The sequence below is a fragment of the Drosophila elegans genome, unplaced genomic scaffold (genome assembly GCF_018152505.1).
Source record: "Drosophila elegans isolate 14027-0461.03 unplaced genomic scaffold, ASM1815250v1 contig_183, whole genome shotgun sequence".
NCBI classification, from domain to species: Eukaryota; Metazoa; Arthropoda; class Insecta; order Diptera; family Drosophilidae; genus Drosophila; species Drosophila elegans.
The window spans coordinates 11,884,423-11,901,515 of NW_024545550.1; the positions used below are offsets into that span (position 1 = coordinate 11,884,423).

Genomic DNA, 17,093 nt, shown 5'->3' on the forward strand with positions numbered 1-17,093 from the left:
AAAATAATATAAACGCCAAGTTTGAATTAATCGATAACACTAGATCGGATTTGCTGTTTGCTGTTAGTACCCGAATCGCCCTATACTGTCCGCGAAACTTGTGCCATTTCTTTTTCAATTCGGCGTCGTTTCGGTGCTTTTCGTGTGTCTGTTCAACTAAAGGTAAGTTTGGCTTATTTAATGTATGATTGGTGGCTAATTAAGGGTCAGTAAGTTAGCCCTAGTTATGGTCTTAGATGAACATGATCAATATGATCAGAAACCGAGAAATTCCAATTGAACCGAGCCCCATTTGCTTCACCACGTGTTTTCAAAGAACGCAATGTGTGGTAATTTGATTGAATCGCACATGCACACACACATAAATTTCAAATGGCGTATTAGTTTTTAAAACGCCCTTCGATGTGTGCGAATGTTAGCTTCTATAATATTTAGCTGCACTAATAAATATGTAGTTCAAGTTTTGCATGTGCATTCAGTCTGGGGATTCCTTCACAGTTGCAATTTTCTGTATGTCTATGAACCTGAATTTATGTAGGTACACATGTATGTACATATATGCACATGGGTACATAAGTCTGTACATCATTTGCAAAGGCGAGACATAAAAAAAAAAAAAAAAACAAAGAACTAAGCGAGTCCTTAATCTTTCAGTGAAATCAGCATTTATTGAAGAATGGACGCTCCACCAGAGGGAAACGTTGACAACGAGTCCTGCAACGAAATCGAGGACGAGAAGTCTGGCTCCGACTGCCAGTCAATGTGAGTAGCTATTTATTTTTGGCACTGCATTTGGGTCATTTACTTAAACGCAAACTAAATCCAAACGCAGGCCGGCCTACATGAACTCGGTCCTGAGGCGGCAGTACTTGCAGGAAATGGTCAAGTCACTGCCCGCTCCGGTGCAAAATCGAATTGTGTGCTTGAAAAACCTGCAATTGGAGCACCTGAAAATCGAGGCCGAGTTCTTCGAAGAGGTCTACAAGCTGGAGCAGAAGTACCAGATCCAATACCAGCCGCTGTTCGACAAGCGCAAGGAGATCGTGGAGGGCAAAGTGGATCCCGCCGAGGAGAAGCCCAACTGGAAGGAGCCGGAGCCGGATACGGAAAACGAGGCCGATGGCGAGCACTTCCGCGAGGCGCTGAAGAGTTTGAAAAGTATTCCCCAGGACGCCAAAGGCATTCCCGGCTTCTGGCTGACGGTGTTCCGCAACACGGCCATTCTCTCCGAGATGGTGCAACCCCACGACGAGCCGGCCATGCAGAAGCTGATCGATATATCCATTAAGTACGATGATGGGGTGAGTTGTAGGCTCTCTCTTCTAGTCCTACTGCATGCTTACCCCTTACTATTTGACAGCATTCGTACACCCTGGAGTTCCATTTCGACAAGAACGAGTACTTTACCAACTCTGTCCTAACGAAACAGTACGTGCTGAAGTCCACGGTGGATCCCGACGATCCGTTCGCATTCGAAGGACCAGAGATTTACAAGTGCACGGTATGCTAGCGCAATCGATTGCCAGCCCCGTCATCGGTGTTTAATTTAAATGAATCCAATTAAAGGGCTGCACCATCAACTGGGAGAAGAAAATGAACCTGACCGTCAAGACCATCCGCAAGAAGCAGAAGCACAAGGAGCGTGGCGCTGTGCGCACCATTGTCAAGCAGGTTCCAACGGATTCCTTCTTCAACTTCTTCAACCCACCAGAGGTTCCAACCGACAAGGAAGAAATCGATGACGAATCTCAGCAGGTTAGCTTGGCCTCGCAGCAGTCATGTCGCAGGATCTTAGCTAATTGTCAAATGTTATTGCAGATATTGGCCACCGATTTCGAGATTGGTCACTTTTTGCGCGCCAGAATTATTCCAAAAGCGGTGCTTTACTACACGGGCGACATTGTCGATGATGAGGACGACGAGGACGAGGAGGAGTATGACGAGAACGAGGAGGACGAGTACGATGACGATGATGCCCCACCAGCAAAGGGCCACAACAAAGCTACCGGTAACAAGAAACAGTCCCCCAATGACTGTCCGAATCAGTAGGCACATTGATATGTGGCTGGTTTACCGATATAATGTATATACATAATTCAAATTTGATTTGAAATATATTTTTGGTGAATTAAAAGTTAACTACAAACGAATACGAGCTGAATTCTAATAAATCGCACAGGATATTTTACCTTACTCGCTTTGCTTTAAACTTAAATCTGCTGAGGTAGTGATGCAATTGTACTAAAATATAACTAAATGAGAGTAAACTGTCTAATTACCATTGTTTTTTGCAAGCAACATGAGCTGCTTTTTCGACAAGTTGTAGGGATAATGCAAACTAGTTGGAACAAAGATTTGTCCCGTGACCTGACTGTCGAAGTTCTCCTCGTAACCCACTGTATAGCCATCTGGTATCTTGGCTGCCCTTTGCCAAGTATAGCACTCCGGCGGAGTTGAGTTCAGGGCGTAGAATGGATAGTCGAAGGTGTTTATGTAGATGTCGACGCAGAGACCATGACTTCCCAGGTGAAGTTGACTGGCCACCGAGGGCTGCTTCAGTCCGCAGCTGCCCAGCATTATGTTCCGGTGGCAGGAGTACACAAAGGTTCCCTTGTCCCGACTCGAATGGAAACACTGCACATGTCTGCCGGCCTTCGAGTGGTCAACGGCAATGGGATCGAATCCGGGTCCAGCCATATCACACGCTAAAACACAAAATGCAATTAAGGTAAGTTTGCAAAACCATTTAAATACTGACTGTCTATGCTTTGGATAACATGATGGGGGTATAAATTTCTTCCCACTGCTGAAGCCAGTTGTCCGCCGAAGCTAAAGCCAAACATATAGCCTCGTTTTGGATCAAATCCCTGCTTGATGAGCGTCAAAATAATGGAAGCTATAGCTCCAGTTAAGGTGTCAAAGTTGGTATACAGCCTTTGCAAGTTTGGGAATTATAATTGGTACTTTTGATTTGATTTTTAAATATTACCTTACCGCATATACGATGAACTGGCTACCACACTATAGTCAATGCATATCACGCAACCGCCTCGATAATAACTGAGTCCTGAAATGTTTATAAATTTTAAATAAATAATTTCGAACATGGAAATTTACTTTAACACTTACGTTCAATTAGTGAGATGGCCCATTCATCCGCACAACTTTGAATCCAGCCATGCAAAACAATGGCAAACTTTTCAGAAGTTGAACAACCTGACTTATTAAGATCATAGGTGTCGTCATAGGCAGATGTTTCCAATGTATTGGTATTGTTTTTATAGAAAATAACTCGCATTGTTTTCTGAGCATCATATTTGATTCTCTGTTGATGGGCTTTTTAACAAACGTATACATTAAGTCGAACCTACAAAGTATCTCTTAATTACATACCAAAAGTGTCATTTTGTAATTTAGATGCCTGTTTTTGCCTTAAAATCGCATATTTAAGATTCAGTTTGGAGTAGGTCTTATTAAATAAAATTTGTAATATAAAAATGATCAAGATTGAGTGAAAAATACTGAACAATTGCATTGTTGTCTTTGAAATTTACAGAAAGTGAAAAGGTAATATTAGTACAAATTTCATATAAATCCTACTGGGAAATGGTTTGTAAAGAAAGTTAACAGATCGATACTTTCAGTGGGATAAAAGTAATCGATGAAGAAATGATTTTGGCGCCAAAAGAAGCTATTCAAATTGCGGATATACAATTCAACAAGAAACCAACTTGAATATATTATTAAATATTGCAATTATCTTTATTTCCATTTATGTGATTCTTTTCTATGTAGAGCACTTCTCATTGTCATCAAAATCCAGCGAGTTAAGAACATTGACATCCAGTTCCGGGTCCGCATACTCCAGAATATTGAAGTCATCTCCCATTTCGGAGGTGAGCGATTTGAGTAGATCATCGTCGTCGCCCTCGCCCAGTCCGCCCAGGAGGTCACTAAAGCCCACGTTCTCCAGCTCGACGGCAGAAGGAGTGGCCTCCTGCGGCTCGGTCATCTTTACGTCCTGCTCCAAGGCCCTGCCATCGGATGGCTGGGATTTTCCGCTAATGCTCAACATCGGATTGTTCTGTGTGATGGGGGTATTCTGCATCATGCCCAGCCGCATGACATCGTTTGGTAGGAACAGGTCCGAATTGGCTCCCATGAGCATGGGCTCCGTGCTGTTCTTTTGCAGTAGGTTTCTTAGCTTCTTATCTCCGATGGGCTCGCTGCCATACACCGTGTTCAACTCCAGCCGACTGTCCACGGGCGTCATCTTCAGGGTAGAAGCTGTGGTCGCTTGCACTTGAGTCCTTTGCATCGTGGCCTTGATCACCAAATTGTCGTTTATGTTTGGCATCACATGATGCGGGTTGGCGTTATTGGGCGTTGGCTGCACCTGGCCACCAACGTAGCTGGCCATGTCATAGGCATTTCCATCTGAAACGAATTTTAGTTAAATAAAGCGAACTGCAGTACTTGAGCTACAGTACTTACTGTACGTGACAAACATATTCGGCTGGTCTTCCTTCAGTTTGGGCTGCTGTTTCCACACTCTAACCATCTCCTCTTGCTTTTGTGGTTTCGGTGGCATGGGGATTTTGTTTTGCTCACGCCTCTGTCGCAATGCGGAGCGATTGTCCTTTGCTTTTTGCAGAAACGGAGCCTTCTTCTCGTTGCACAGCGATCGCCAGCGCTTCAGAATCTGTTTGCAGCGATCATTCCAGTTGGGGAACAACTCCTTAAGGTTCGGATGCTCCGTATTGGCATACAGTACAGCGGAAATGGTGGCCATTAGACCAAGGTCTGCAAGAAGAAATATGCTGAATACTGGGAAAATTGCAGAAATAAAATCACTTTTATTACCCTCATCCTTTCGCATTTTCTCAGCTGTCTTCTGGGTGCCAGCATTGAGGTTTTCCGCCACGGGTTCCACGGCCTTGGGTTCCTCGTCAGGTCTCTTTTCGGTTTGCAGAACTACTTGGCCCATTATGGCCTGCATATTCTGTTTATTGGCATTTTGTGCCTTCAAATGATCGGGCTGCTGACGGAAATGAATCTGTTGAGCGGGGTTCACCGCAATGTTTCCAGGCAAATATAGTTGGTTGTGGAACTTTTGATCCGGTGGCAACTGGTTGGGCACCATATAATTATCGACCAAGACCACAGGTGATTCCCTATAAAAGAAATTAGTTTAAAACCAATTTATAGTAATTAGAATGGATGGCTTACCGCATTGGCTTTTCAATAATTTCAGTTGAGGGCACTGCATTCACCGAGTTAACCGTGTCTAGTTCCGGAATATTGGGTGAAGCCAAAGTGTCCAAAGGATGCCTGTTGGCAAACACAGTATTCGAAATCTCTGTTTGTAAAGGATCTGCAAGGGAATTTCTTGATCATTAATAGTCTGTAATAATATATATAATATGTATTACCGAAAACGTTGGAAACTGGAGCAACAGCGCTTTTCTGCTGTATTCCCATGGGCATTTGTTCAATGAAAACCGTCTTGTTCTCAGTTTTAAGCTCAGCCTTGACCTTCTTCAGCGATTTTGCAGGACTCTTGCTCACCACAGGGGTCTCCTGTTGGGCGGGACTCTTGCCCTCGGGGCGCGTGAAGTACACCTTCATGGAGGCATCAATTTCGTCCGAGGAATCCGACTCGGCCATGACAAACTCGCCGGCCTCCAGCAGCGGCTTGCCGAAGAATGCCTCCTGCAGGTAGACAGGATAGGCTTCGATTAGCTTGTTCTTTTGCTTCTTGCGTATGATCTTTTTCTTCTTGTCCATGGTCATGAGCGAGTTCAACTGGTCAGCGGCCGTCGTCTCCTCGCTGTCCTTTTTCAAGCCTCGATTGCGAACGGAGAAGCCACCGATGCCCAGCTTCTGCAGATTCCGCTGGCGCTTTTTACGCAAGATATGCACTCCCTCGTCGTTGGTGGTGATGGTGAAACCCTCGGGAATGGCGTTCTCCGTGCCATCCCACACCATGCCGTCCTTGTACTTCTCGAGCGCCTCCTCAGCGCCGCCCTCCGCCGCTCCGTCCTTGCCATTCCCGATGGCCTGACGCATCTTGCGCTTCCGCTTGATCTCCGTGGACAGGGACTTGATCATGCCCAGACCGCTTTCGCTCAGACACACCCCGTCAATCCAATGGATGGCCTCGGGGGCCGGCTCGGGCACATCGTTGGCCAGCGAGAGGTGGCCCCCACTCTTGGCATCGAAGCCCGGTCCGGAGGTGGCTGTGATATGCACGAATGCCTTGCTCGACTGCGGTCCAACGGCCGGCGTATCCTCGTTGCCAAACTTGGCATCCATCAGCGACAGTGTGCTCCTCGTTGAGCAGCGGCATTTCGAGCACTTGTACACATTATTGTCGTAGTGATCGATGGTCAGCTGCGCGTTGATGGTGTCGCAGAGGAAGTGCGACCAGAGCTCACAGTGCTCGCACTGGATGATCATCTCGCCGTTGCTGTACGTGTTCTTGCACACGGGACACGACGATTGGCTGGTGCAGGGCGGACACTCGAGCAGGTTGGAGTCCCCGAACTCGTTCTTCTCGGTGGATTGCGGATTGCGGCCGCACTTCTGGCACAGCGTGCAGAACGAGCACTTCCAGTTGCCCGTGGGCACAGTTTCCAGCGGTGGATTCACACAGTAGATGTGGTAGGAAATGTCGCACTCGTCGCACAGGAGGAGGCGCGCCTCGTCGTTCTTCTTGCCACATCCCTCGCACACCGTGCAGTCCAGACAGCGCCAGCCCTTCTGCAGGATGCCCCGCGAGGGCTTTACGCCGGCGCAGTACGGATGATAGCATTGGCCGCACTGGGCGCATGTGATCATCACCGAATCGCTCTCGATGCCCAACGAACCGCACATGACGCAGATATCCTGGGCCTGAATAAACTTGTCCCGCGCCGAGCAGAGCAGCATCTTCTTGTCGCTGGTCAAGTCGTTGTCCATGCTGCGATTCAGGCAGCGATCGCTGGAGATGCTGGGCAGCACCAGTTGGCGTCCCTTGCCCCGCGTGCCGCGCTTCTTGCTGATCTGCGACATGACGCCCATGCGGTGCAGCACAAACTTGCCGCTCTTGCCGCGCACATTCGAAAGGCACACTTTTTTCTTGCCCGCGGGCAGCTTCTGCAGTTCATCGCCGAACGGATCCATTGTGGGTTTGCCCTCCAGCGGGTCGAGCTCCATTTCTTTGACACTCAGTTGCTCTGACGACGAATCCATGGTGGACAAGACGATCGAGTCGATTGCCTGTTGCGATTGCCCCGCACCCGAAGAATTACTTTTGCAGTTGGGGCACACGTAATCGTAGTCGGGATTCTGCTCCTTTTTCTTGTGGTAGGCCGTTAGATCCGCCTCTTCGTCACACGTGCTGTGCACAAATCTGAAAGAAATCCATGGAGAATCGTCAGCAGGGCGAGACCAATTGGCCAGAGGCGAGCGAAACGTACTTGTGGCACCAGCTACACTTGACCATTTCCTTGTGGGAGGCTGCTCGGTAAGCCTTCTGGCAAATGGGGCAGGAGAAACCCTTGTTACGCTGCTGATAACACGAATCGCAGATTGTGTAGTGGCTGTGCCAGCGGGAGGAACTGCCGCCGCCAGGAGTTCTCGATCCGCAATCCGTGCAGACGCGACAGCGCTGGAATGAGTGTGTGACATGTATTAACTACTCATGGTTTTTCAAATATTATATATGTATGCATACATTGCACTTCCAGCCGTATTTTGGAATCGCTGAGATAACAGGTCGCAGGCAAGAGGCATGGTAGATCTTCTGGCACTGCTCACACTTGACGTACTTGGTGTCGTTCGAGTCCTGCTGACGACAAATCTGGCACTTGGTGCAGCGGGCGCAGTTCCAGCCAGAACGAGTGTCTACAGAAAAGGTAGATGTGTAGTATACTAGCGCAGAAGTGGAGTTAACAGTTTGCCTCACCTGGCAGATTGGCCAGCCCAATGCAGGTGGAATGGAAGTGGTCTCCGCAGGTACTACACATGATCAGTTTGGACAGGTCCCCCAGCGAGGAGCAGGTCAGGCACTCCACGTTATTGTCGCTGCCTGCAAGTCGATCGATTAGTTGATTAGTTTTTAGTGGATTTCACAGGCTTCGAAGCAACAGCAACCACTTACATATCACAGGCACTTGGCTCAAGTGCTCCGTGCAGAAGACAGTGAAGCTCTCCAAGATGAGGAGGCAGCCGGCGGCAGCCGCACATGGCCAGTGGTGCACCTGGCGGCAGTTCATCTTGCAGTTGATGGAGGCCCCGTGGCGGCCGCAAAAGTTGCACTTCTGCTCCAGGAACTCCGCAAAGTGGCTGGCAAAGTACGTGGCATCCGCCTCGCTCAGCTGGCTCTTGCGCAGTGACCACATGATGCACATGCGGTGCACGTAGAGAAATCCGTCCTCGAGGAACTCGGCGGGATGCACCACCTCCGGCTGTCCGATCTTGTCCAGCTCGTAGTGGCAATCGCCCGCGGGCAGGGAGACCTGCTTCTGGCCGTAGAACAGCCTGCTACCGTCCTCCGCCAGCCGATCCATTGGATATTTATCCTTCATTTCGGTGGCGGAGGGCGCCTTCAGCTGCAGAATCTCACCCTGGCCCAAGGCACTCTTCTCCCCCAGGTTGCATAAACAGCACATCTTGCCCGGATACTTCTCCGGAAAGTAGGGCAGGTCGTCGGTCAGCGCCTTCTCCTCCATGCTCACAACTACGTTCGTGCTCATCGCAATCCACTGTGTTTCATTAAAATAACAAAAAATAGCCGCCGCTTATTTTGTATACATTACTCGACTGCTAAATAAAATGTGCACGTGTAACGAGGCCCCAAAGTTATCGAACACCCGACAAAGTTGTCGAAATCGGTAGTCGATAACAAGAAATATTTAATAGCTTTGGAAGTGAAAAAACTGTTAATTTTGTATAATATATATGTCAATATAATAATATAATTAACAAATGTATAAACTTTGTATTATTTAAATCTAGTAAACAAAATTAAATAAATATTATTAATAAGTGATATATTTATATATTTTTGCCGCCATAACTGGTTGTCACGCCTTGTTATCGATAGACCTCTTGCACGCCATTGTTATCGATGGACCTCTTGCTCACCCATCCCTATTAGCCAATTGCGATTGAAAACGAGATGCTGAATTTGTTTAGGACTTAAGAGATGTAAATAGAAGAATAATTATAATTTTATTACAAAAAAAGATGGCTGTTTATCGTCCCCGAGGCACCTTGGCCAGAGTCATCCACGCCAAGTTTCACAACGACAATTCCCTAGAAGACATAGACACCCGAAAGGTGAGAGTCCATCTCGTGATCTCTTATAGATTAATGTGCATATGGTGTATGGTTTGTATGGTTTCAGTGGTATTGCTTGAACCACGAACTGCCGCCGAGATTCCAGGCCAAGTTCGTGCCCCTGGAGCCGGATGCCACCACGGTGAGCTGGCTGGAGCGCACCAAAGCCTTGTCGGCGAACATCTGGACCCACTTGTGGCACGCGCTGGCCAGGTCCATCCTCCAGTTCTTCATGACCCAGACGGACATCAATGGATTTTTGAAGCGCGGATCCATGTTCATCCTGTCCGAGGATCAGTTCCGCAAGTTACTGGTCGCGGGCGGCTTTCAACCTGCCTCTGGAGATGAACCGGTACGAGGAACATCCCCAACAATTTGCCATTACTTATCATCTTGTTACAGGTAACGTTACTGGACATCGGTGCCGGCGATGGCGAGATCTCGCTGCGAGTGGCCAACACCGTCTCCGAGCTGAGTGGCAGTGCCGGGCTGCGGGTTTTCGCCACGGAAGCCAGTTGGACTATGCGCGACCGCCTTAAGAAGCTGAACTTCAACGTTATCACCGAGATAGGCGGCCTGCAGAACTTGGAGTTGATTTTGTGCCTCAACGTACTGGACCGGTGCTTCGACTCCTTCAAGCTGCTGGAGGACATTAACCTGGCACTCGCACCCCATGGTCGAGCTGTGGTGGCCTTAGTACTTCCCTATATGCATTATGTGGAGACAAACACCTCGCACTTGCCACTGCGTCCGCTCCTGGAGAACAACGGGCGGCAGGCGTCGTTCGAGGAGGAGGCCGCACGCTTCATGGAGCTGCTCGAGAGTTGCGGATTCCGCGTGGAGTCTTGGACCAAAGCGCCGTACTTGTGCGAGGGAGATCTTCACCAGTCGTTCTATTGGTTAATCGATCTTATTGTTGTCATTTCGAAGAAAACATTCTAGATCAACGCTTCCACTCTGAACAATTGTAACCGTTTCGCTCCTAGAGTTAAGTGGCTGCATTGATAAACTGAGCATTTATACTTATTACAAATGTAGGCTATAAATTAGGTAAACAATTTATTCTTAAACAATTACCAAAAATGTAAATGGATAAACATGTTTAAATTAAAGTGCGAGAATTCTAAGCCGCGTTCAAAACGAAATGCTGTTCGTAAGAGCGTAAACTTGTGTTGGATACTTGTAAAAGTAACGAGGTAGTTAAAATTATATGACGAGAACTTGTCTTTCAATTGATAGTCCATATAGTTTGTCAGCTTGTCAGATACTGTGAACTTATCTTAACTAGTTTAAATAGTCTTTTCGGTGGTCTGTTAATAATGGTTTTTGGAACTTGTGAAAACAACCTCCAGGTAGTTATTTGCATAAACAATCCTTTCGCAGTCTTCTGGCGAAGGGTTGTGAAATGGTAATAGTTCACGATAGGGATTGTCGGTTATGTTGTAGGCCCGATTGACGGCAATGTAATTTTGCTTGGCCACCATATTGATGGCCGTGTAATCGGACATTGCCTGGACCTTTGAGATCGACGTATAACAAATGGGAACACCAAAAGATCGAACCATACTTGAGAGACAATGCTGCCAGTCGGAAACCTCATAACCTTCGTTTTGTACTTTTAATACCCTGACCAAGTCCTGGGTTATTTTTCCAGTGCCGATGAAATCGGGTTGCAGCATGAAAATCAAAGTGGGATCCACATTGTAACAGCTTGAATACTGTGCAAATGTTAAAGGATAAAAGCGTTTTATCACGGTTCGACTATGATTCTTAACACTGAAGCCTCCTTTTGTGACTTCGTTCTGTTTTAGTGATTTCCCAATGAACACCAACTCCAGGTGACGAATGTTTGGGTACTGCAGGAACAGGAATTTCAGGTGCATGAGGTCGAAGTATCGCAAGTGCTCCTTGGTGGCGCCCACCACGTAAACGATGACAGCTTTGTCCGGATTGGAGACCCAGGAAATGTGCGTCAGGGCCAGGCAAAGGCTGGCGATGCCGCTGAAGGATGAACAGGTGGCGAATAGCTGGTATTCCTCCAAATTGGTAAATGGATTGTCGCTAATACTCAAGGAAGTGGCTTTAAAGAAAGCATCCACAATATGAGTCTTTGCTAGGGAGCTGCTTTCGTAGAAGTTAGTGATGTTCTTGAGACAGTCCAATTGGCGCAAGGGAGTGGAGATGAGGGCCAGTGTTCGGCAATCCTTTGGCGAGTGATAATCCTTGACTGCATGTAGGTGCTCCGGGCAGTAGGCCACTCCGGCACATACCTTGCAGGCTTCCAGTGCTTCGGTACTGAAGCACACGTCACAGACGACTGGGTTCCCTATGAGTTGGCTTTCCCGCGGAGTGAGTGGTCTGGCCAACTTGATCCACAGAATCAGCTTGAGCTGGGACATGACGAACTGCAGCATCGCTCGATCGGAGATCCTTCCGTGAAGCAGCAACGGATGGTCGATCTGTCTGAACTTCTGAAGGCTCCTCAGCACCTGGCAAAGGGGCTTGTGTTCTGGACGATCCGCAACGAGATGGGCCACGCTGCAGTATCGCTGCATTTTGCATCCTCTGCAAATTACTTTTGGCTTCACATGTGCTTTCTGCAGATGTTTCACGAGAGTTTTTTCCAGCGGCTTTGATTCTTTAGCTTGTGTTAAGTCTTTCCAAGTCAGTGCTACATTATTAACACAAACAAAACACCTAAGGGACGATGGCGGATTTAACGTCATCATATTTCAGTAGAGTATTTTTCTGCAAAGTATGTATGGAACACATGTGTTGAGCTCTATAATAATACTTGTGAGAAACTTTACCAAATCCTTAAATCAGCGGGCTTTTAATTTTATAGTATTTGGGCATTTAAAATGCCTCTACAGCCGAACACTTTTGAAAGTTGAGCAGGTAAGTTTTGAACTGGTTGAAAAATGAAGTTCCACTGAATTGATCTAGTGGAGCTAATGAACCAGTTCACAGATTCCAAAAGATTCAAAAGACAATCTTAAAGCCCTTCCAGTTCCGAACCGAAAGTGTCATCTCTATCGGTTCCACATCAAGTTTGCATTTGCGTTGCTCGCATTTTGGGTTTGTTTTGATTTGGATTTAATAAAAAAATCCAAAATGTCAGAGACAATGGCGGAAGAGAAGCCTAAAGATAAGTCTAGGGGAAACCGGCGCAAGGACAAAAAGGACAAGGCCAATCAGGTCGTCAAGGTAATCCCAGTATACACTATTCCGTAATGCCCTAATTATAAACACAAAAACGCAGATTGTGATGCGGCATTTGCCGCCCACCATGACGGAAGCGGACTTCCTGGACCAGGTGGGTCCTTTGCCGGAGAGCGACACCTACTACTACTGCCCGGCGGACTGGTCCCTGGGCCAGGAGGCCACCTGCCGCGCCTACATCGACATGTCGCTGAAGGACATCGCCGACGTGCTGCAGTTCCGGGACCGATTCGACGGCTATGTCTTCGTGGACACCAAGGGCGTCGAGTACGTGGCCATTGTGGAGTACGCCCCTTTCCAGTGCTTCCTGAAGAACAAGGCCCGAAACGACGACAGCAAGGTGAACACCATCGAGAGCGAGCCCCACTACCAGGAGTTCATCCAGCGGCTGGCCGACGAGCGGGAGGAGGCCAGTCGCATGGGCGAGGTAAAGATCGACTTTTGCTTCGACCGCCGGGCGGACGAGAAGGTCAAGTCCACGCCCCTGCTGCAGTACCTGGCCAACAAGAAGGAGAAGCGCCGCGAGGAGGCCCGCAAGCGGAACGAGGAGAAGCGCAAGCAGCGCGAGGAGCAGAAGCAGGTGCGCCTGGCGGAGCAATCGGACGCAACCAAATCCAAGGAGTCGGCTGGTGCTGGCGGAGACACCAAGAAGCCCGCCGGCAACAATGCCAATGCCAAGAAGGATGGCAAGGATCTCCCGGCATCCGCCGCTCAAGGCAACGACGCGGCCAAGACCTCGCGCTCCAAGCGGCGCACGGAGCGGGATCAGCGGCGACGGGAGGAGCACGAGAAGCGCAAACTGGCCCAGCGGGATAAGAAGAAGCCAGAGGGCCAGAGTCAGGGCAAAACCGAACAAGACAAACCTTTCGTCGGCAAGCAGAACCAAAAAAACACAAAGTCTAAGGCAGACAAGGACATCGTCATTCTCAAGAAGGAAAACAAACCACCTGAGACAAAGGATAGTTCGCAATTGCCAACTACTTCAAGGGCAGCGCTTGCAGAAGATTGCCAGGAAAAAACGACGACTCAAAACAGCGAGGTACCAGAAGCTGTCAAGAAATTTATCCAAGCTGCCGGCGGAGGCACCAAGGATAAAGGAACTGGCGCAAAAGCACAGGAAACAACCACCGAGGAGGCCATCAAGGCAGCACGATTCCGAGACTCAGAGGAGCGACGCATTCGCAACAAGGTTGGATACTCATCATTCCACTTACCACTCACCACTCTACTTATAACATTTATGTATTATAGGATCGTCCCTCGATTGCCATTTACCAACCCAAGGCGCGCAATCGCATAGGATCGGAGGATTTGCCACAAGGCACGGGTAAAGACTGTTCGGATGGAGAGGCTTCCGTGGTGGAGGAAAAGTCGGGCAAGAAGAACAAGCGCTCCAACCGGCGCAACAAATCGAAGCCCATGGAAGTTAAGGAAGAGCATCAGGATGAAGCTCGACGCGTTTCCAAATCCTCGGAGAGCAGCAACAGTGCCAACTCCACCAAAGCCGTCAAATAGCGATAACGTAAGGACTTTATTGTTAAATAAACGTTGCACATTTGGATGGGACAGTTATGGGTCAATAGAACTCGTCCTCCATTTCCATCTGTGTACACGATTTTTGATTATTCTTGACCTGGTCCTGTGACTGGTACATGTGGGCCACCTGATTGGCGTCCGTTGCGTTCTCGCTGTTCTTGTCATCGCGGATGCGAATGAACCGGGGGAATCTCAGCGAGATGCCGCGCTCGCCGTCCACAATCCCTATGGCTGCTCGGTGGATGGGGCTCAGGGACAGATCGGCGCACTTAACCTCCCACACCTGGACGGGCTCAAACCAGTGATCCGGCTCCAGGCTGGCATCGTATCTGTAGTAGGACTTGGCACTGGGCGTCACATGCTTGCCCAAGAACTCGGAATGCGTCTGCAAGTCCTCATCGGTGAAGCCTAAAAAACAGAGGATTGCGTTGGATGTCTTTGAATCGGATATGCAGTAATACCTGTTCCAATTTTGCATATGCTCTGGTATTCCTCATTTTCGGTGTCATAGCAGGCAAGCAAAAATCCACCATAGGTTCCAGTTCGCCGGCCCTTTCCCTTGTAGCCGCCGATCACAACCAAGTCCAGTGAGTCGCCCACATTGGATATGTAATCCTTCTTTAGTTTCAGCCAATTTCTGGATCGCTTGGCAATCTCATAGGTGGCCTCCTCATCCAGTGTCTTCACCATAAGACCCTCGCAGTTCCCTAGTATATATATTTATGTATTAATAGTTAATATATAAAAGTAGAAAGGTAGTAGATAGGGCAAACCTTTGATGGACTCCTCTAGAAACTGTTGCACCTCGTCTATGTCATTCGTGTCCAAGGCAGTGGCAAATTTCCACTCTCCCTCGACTTCCTGGAAATTCTCCAGCAGCAGTTTGCGACGCTCTGACAAGTTTTTAGTCACCAAGGCCGTGCCGTTGATATAAAGTAGATCGAATATGTAGACGCAGACTTGGACCTTGATTTCTTCGATGTCTACGTTCTTGCGCTTTCGCGTGCTGAGCACTTGGAAGGGCAGAATCTGCTTACGCTCGACATCCCAAGCCACAATTTCGCTGTCAATAATATAGGACTTTACTTCGCCCTTGAGCAGTCCACTGCTCCTGGCAATCAAGTCCGGATATTTGGCCGTGTTGTTCTCCGAGTTGCGCGAGAATATGCTGATCTCGCCCTTTTCGTTGAGGTGAATTTGTGCCCGCTCCCCATCGTACTTCCACTCGCAGGTGATTTGCATGCCGCCGAATCTTTCGAACACCTCGTGAACGCCCTTGGTGGGCTGGGCCAGCATGGGCCGCAGCGGCATGCCGGGATGCATGGGGCAGCGTTCCTGCAGCTCCTTAATGTCGTACTTCAGGATGGCCGGAATAATGATGTCGTAGTTGGGACATTGGCTGAAAGAGCTCCGTTTATATATAATATCGAAATGTATAAGATGAAAACCCACCTGTAGGCAGTCTTGAGCAGCAAAGTGGTCTCTGCTATTTCATCCTTATACACCTCTGTCACCCTGCTGGCTTTGCAGTCGTCGATGTGGTTCTTTTTGACCAGGCCAATGGCCAGGGCGGTGAGCAGACTCTGCTCGGCAATGCCAATGCGCAGCTTGCCAATCAGAGAGCGGATGAAGAAGCGAGCCTCCGACGATCGGCAGGCCACGAACATGTTGTACACCAGATCCATCTTCGACTGACCGGATAACTTGGCTATTTCCCGCAGCTTCCTGAACACATCCCTTACGTTCAAGGGCGCTGGCTGGAACATCATGCGCTGGGAAACGCGCGATTGCTCGGCCACAATGCCCAGATCTCCGATCAGGTGCGTCTGCGATTTAATGTGCGCCAAATTGCGACCCGTGGCCTTGCAGATGGCCTTCATCAGGGTGGTTTCGGCCACGCCCAGCTCCAATCCCTCGTAGGCAGGGGCCAGTTGGTTGATGCTGAGATACACACTGGGCACCAGGTCCTCCGGACTGACCAGCATCACCGAGCTGAAGAAGTTGCTCAGCGTGTCGATCATCTTGAGGCGGCCCTTGGTCTCCTCGATGACTTGGAATGTGCGAGCCAAGGCCAAGTAGGGAGTGCTGGAAATGGTTTCCCTAGCTAAGATCACATTCCCTGGTTGACAGATCCACTTTACTTACACTTTCTTATCCTTCCAGTAGGCGTTTTTGAGTGGGTTATAGGATTCGGCGGAGGGATCATAGTTTTCCATATCCTCCTTGCTGGCGGTAGTGGAGTTTAGTCCTATGGTTGTGACCTTTCGATCAGTCGTTTTGCCCTCGGAGTCCTGCTCCTTTTTAACCTCCTTCAAGGGACTTGACTTTTCCCCCGAGTCCACGGACATCCGTTCAACCTTTGGCTTTATTTCCGGGGAGCCATCCTCGCTCTTTATGATGGGTTCATCCGGCAGTTCCGCTTTGGCCTCGATCCTTAGGGGAATTAAGACATTATTAACATATGAAATTGGCACTAAATTGGCTCAGCTTACTTGGGAACTTTTTTTGGTGGCGAAGGGCTGTCGGCGGCATCGGATTTCTTCTTGAAAAAGGAGCTGAAATAAGGGATTGTAAGTAGCAATAAATAATATTAAACTTAAGGGTTGTAAATTTACGTTATAGACTTTTGCATTTTGATGGTGGCACTACTTTTAAACAAATATAAATTGCAATGCTATTCTGAAATTGGTTCCCGCCAGTTTGGTTTTGGTGTGACCAAAATTGATTAGGGATAAAAGGACAAAGTTATGAATCTAGAAAATTGTTAAAACTTTCAAATTAATCCTTTTGATTAATTTAACCAGGATCAGAAATATAAAAATTATTCTGCGAATATTCTTCACTTTTTAAACTCATTAAATTGCAGATTAGTTGAAGAATGTATTAATAAAAAACAGGATAATTGTTGTTTGCTTCATATATGGCAAATTTCATATTTAAATATATTTGGAACACAAGAAATGTGTTTAATATCAAATTACGAAAAGTAAACGAAAATATTTGTGGCTGTA

At 48.0% G+C, this 17,093-nt stretch overlaps 7 protein-coding genes across 7 annotated transcripts; 3 read left to right on the plus strand and 4 right to left on the minus strand.

The window, feature by feature from the left end:
* Nucleotides 1–140: 140 nt before the first annotated feature.
* Nucleotides 141–2,150, plus strand: LOC108144478 (nucleosome assembly protein 1-like 1-A). The gene is made up of 6 exons (XM_041707728.1): nt 141–162; nt 657–762; nt 833–1,301; nt 1,361–1,501; nt 1,567–1,755; nt 1,819–2,150. The coding sequence occupies exons 2-6, from the start codon at nt 677–679 to the stop codon at nt 2,047–2,049; spliced, it is 1,116 nt and encodes a 371-aa protein (XP_041563662.1). The 5' UTR covers nt 141–162; nt 657–676; the 3' UTR covers nt 2,050–2,150.
* On the minus strand, nt 2,096–3,570 carry LOC108144479. Its single transcript, XM_017269404.2, has 5 exons — nt 3,394–3,570; nt 3,130–3,336; nt 2,995–3,067; nt 2,759–2,934; nt 2,096–2,705 (listed from the first exon to the last, which is right to left on the minus strand). Exons 1-5 carry the CDS (start codon nt 3,533–3,535, stop codon nt 2,272–2,274), a joined length of 1,032 nt encoding a protein of 343 aa, XP_017124893.1. The 5' UTR covers nt 3,536–3,570; the 3' UTR covers nt 2,096–2,271.
* Nucleotides 3,571–3,738: 168 nt separating this feature from the next.
* On the minus strand, nt 3,739–8,822 carry LOC108144769 (histone-lysine N-methyltransferase 2C). Its single transcript, XM_017269879.2, has 9 exons — nt 8,144–8,822; nt 7,949–8,071; nt 7,718–7,887; nt 7,461–7,651; nt 5,433–7,393; nt 5,230–5,374; nt 4,864–5,174; nt 4,495–4,803; nt 3,739–4,437 (listed from the first exon to the last, which is right to left on the minus strand). The coding sequence occupies exons 1-9, from the start codon at nt 8,736–8,738 to the stop codon at nt 3,788–3,790; spliced, it is 4,455 nt and encodes a 1,484-aa protein (XP_017125368.1). The 5' UTR covers nt 8,739–8,822; the 3' UTR covers nt 3,739–3,787.
* A 304-nt stretch (nt 8,823–9,126) lies between these two features.
* On the plus strand, nt 9,127–10,469 carry LOC108144894 (methyltransferase-like protein 9). The gene is made up of 3 exons (XM_017270055.1): nt 9,127–9,324; nt 9,392–9,676; nt 9,727–10,469. Exons 1-3 carry the CDS (start codon nt 9,232–9,234, stop codon nt 10,264–10,266), a joined length of 918 nt encoding a protein of 305 aa, XP_017125544.1. The 5' UTR covers nt 9,127–9,231; the 3' UTR covers nt 10,267–10,469.
* Nucleotides 10,371–12,221, minus strand: LOC108144893. The gene is made up of 2 exons (XM_017270054.2): nt 12,135–12,221; nt 10,371–12,072 (listed from the first exon to the last, which is right to left on the minus strand). The coding sequence occupies exon 2, from the start codon at nt 12,051–12,053 to the stop codon at nt 10,638–10,640; it is 1,416 nt and encodes a 471-aa protein (XP_017125543.1). The 5' UTR covers nt 12,054–12,072; nt 12,135–12,221; the 3' UTR covers nt 10,371–10,637.
* A 129-nt stretch (nt 12,222–12,350) lies between these two features.
* Nucleotides 12,351–14,171, plus strand: LOC108144756 (regulator of nonsense transcripts 3A). Its single transcript, XM_017269861.2, has 3 exons — nt 12,351–12,531; nt 12,587–13,735; nt 13,798–14,171. The coding sequence occupies exons 1-3, from the start codon at nt 12,439–12,441 to the stop codon at nt 14,059–14,061; spliced, it is 1,506 nt and encodes a 501-aa protein (XP_017125350.1). The 5' UTR covers nt 12,351–12,438; the 3' UTR covers nt 14,062–14,171.
* Nucleotides 14,059–16,786, minus strand: LOC108144755 (DNA ligase 1). The gene is made up of 7 exons (XM_017269859.1): nt 16,698–16,786; nt 16,575–16,637; nt 16,228–16,515; nt 15,535–16,167; nt 14,856–15,481; nt 14,544–14,789; nt 14,059–14,490 (listed from the first exon to the last, which is right to left on the minus strand). The coding sequence occupies exons 1-7, from the start codon at nt 16,712–16,714 to the stop codon at nt 14,123–14,125; spliced, it is 2,241 nt and encodes a 746-aa protein (XP_017125348.1). The 5' UTR covers nt 16,715–16,786; the 3' UTR covers nt 14,059–14,122.
* Nucleotides 16,787–17,093: the final 307 nt, after the last annotated feature.

Bases quoted from the DNA above. Each gene is read 5' to 3' on its own strand.
- LOC108144893 (XM_017270054.2), bottom strand. From the start codon at position 12,053: ATGATGACGTTAAATCCGCCATCGTCCCTTAGGTGTTTTGTTTGTGTT.
- LOC108144894 (XM_017270055.1), top strand. From the start codon at position 9,232: ATGGCTGTTTATCGTCCCCGAGGCACCTTGGCCAGAGTCATCCACGCC. The intron at 9,325-9,391 runs GTGAGAGTCCAT...GTATGGTTTCAG, and splicing joins AAGACATAGACACCCGAAAG to TGGTATTGCTTGAACCACGA. The intron at 9,677-9,726 runs GTACGAGGAACA...ATCTTGTTACAG, and splicing joins CTGCCTCTGGAGATGAACCG to GTAACGTTACTGGACATCGG.
- LOC108144756 (XM_017269861.2), top strand. From the start codon at position 12,439: ATGTCAGAGACAATGGCGGAAGAGAAGCCTAAAGATAAGTCTAGGGGA. The intron at 12,532-12,586 runs GTAATCCCAGTA...ACAAAAACGCAG, and splicing joins AGGCCAATCAGGTCGTCAAG to ATTGTGATGCGGCATTTGCC. The intron at 13,736-13,797 runs GTTGGATACTCA...TATGTATTATAG, and splicing joins AGCGACGCATTCGCAACAAG to GATCGTCCCTCGATTGCCAT.
- LOC108144479 (XM_017269404.2), bottom strand. From the start codon at position 3,535: ATGCAATTGTTCAGTATTTTTCACTCAATCTTGATCATTTTTATATTA. The intron at 3,068-3,129 runs GTAAGTGTTAAA...TAAACATTTCAG, and splicing joins GGCCATCTCACTAATTGAAC to GACTCAGTTATTATCGAGGC. The intron at 2,935-2,994 runs GTAAGGTAATAT...AAACTTGCAAAG, and splicing joins GCCAGTTCATCGTATATGCG to GCTGTATACCAACTTTGACA.
- LOC108144478 (XM_041707728.1), top strand. From the start codon at position 677: ATGGACGCTCCACCAGAGGGAAACGTTGACAACGAGTCCTGCAACGAA. The intron at 1,502-1,566 runs GTATGCTAGCGC...ATCCAATTAAAG, and splicing joins CAGAGATTTACAAGTGCACG to GGCTGCACCATCAACTGGGA. The intron at 1,756-1,818 runs GTTAGCTTGGCC...ATGTTATTGCAG, and splicing joins TCGATGACGAATCTCAGCAG to ATATTGGCCACCGATTTCGA.
- LOC108144755 (XM_017269859.1), bottom strand. The intron at 15,482-15,534 runs GTGGGTTTTCAT...GAGCTCTTTCAG, and splicing joins CTGCTCAAGACTGCCTACAG to CCAATGTCCCAACTACGACA. The intron at 14,790-14,855 runs GTTTGCCCTATC...TATATATACTAG, and splicing joins TCTAGAGGAGTCCATCAAAG to GGAACTGCGAGGGTCTTATG.
- LOC108144769 (XM_017269879.2), bottom strand. From the start codon at position 8,738: ATGAGCACGAACGTAGTTGTGAGCATGGAGGAGAAGGCGCTGACCGAC. The intron at 7,394-7,460 runs GTACGTTTCGCT...GATTTCTTTCAG, and splicing joins AAGTGTAGCTGGTGCCACAA to ATTTGTGCACAGCACGTGTG. The intron at 4,438-4,494 runs GTAAGTACTGTA...AATTCGTTTCAG, and splicing joins GAATATGTTTGTCACGTACA to ATGGAAATGCCTATGACATG.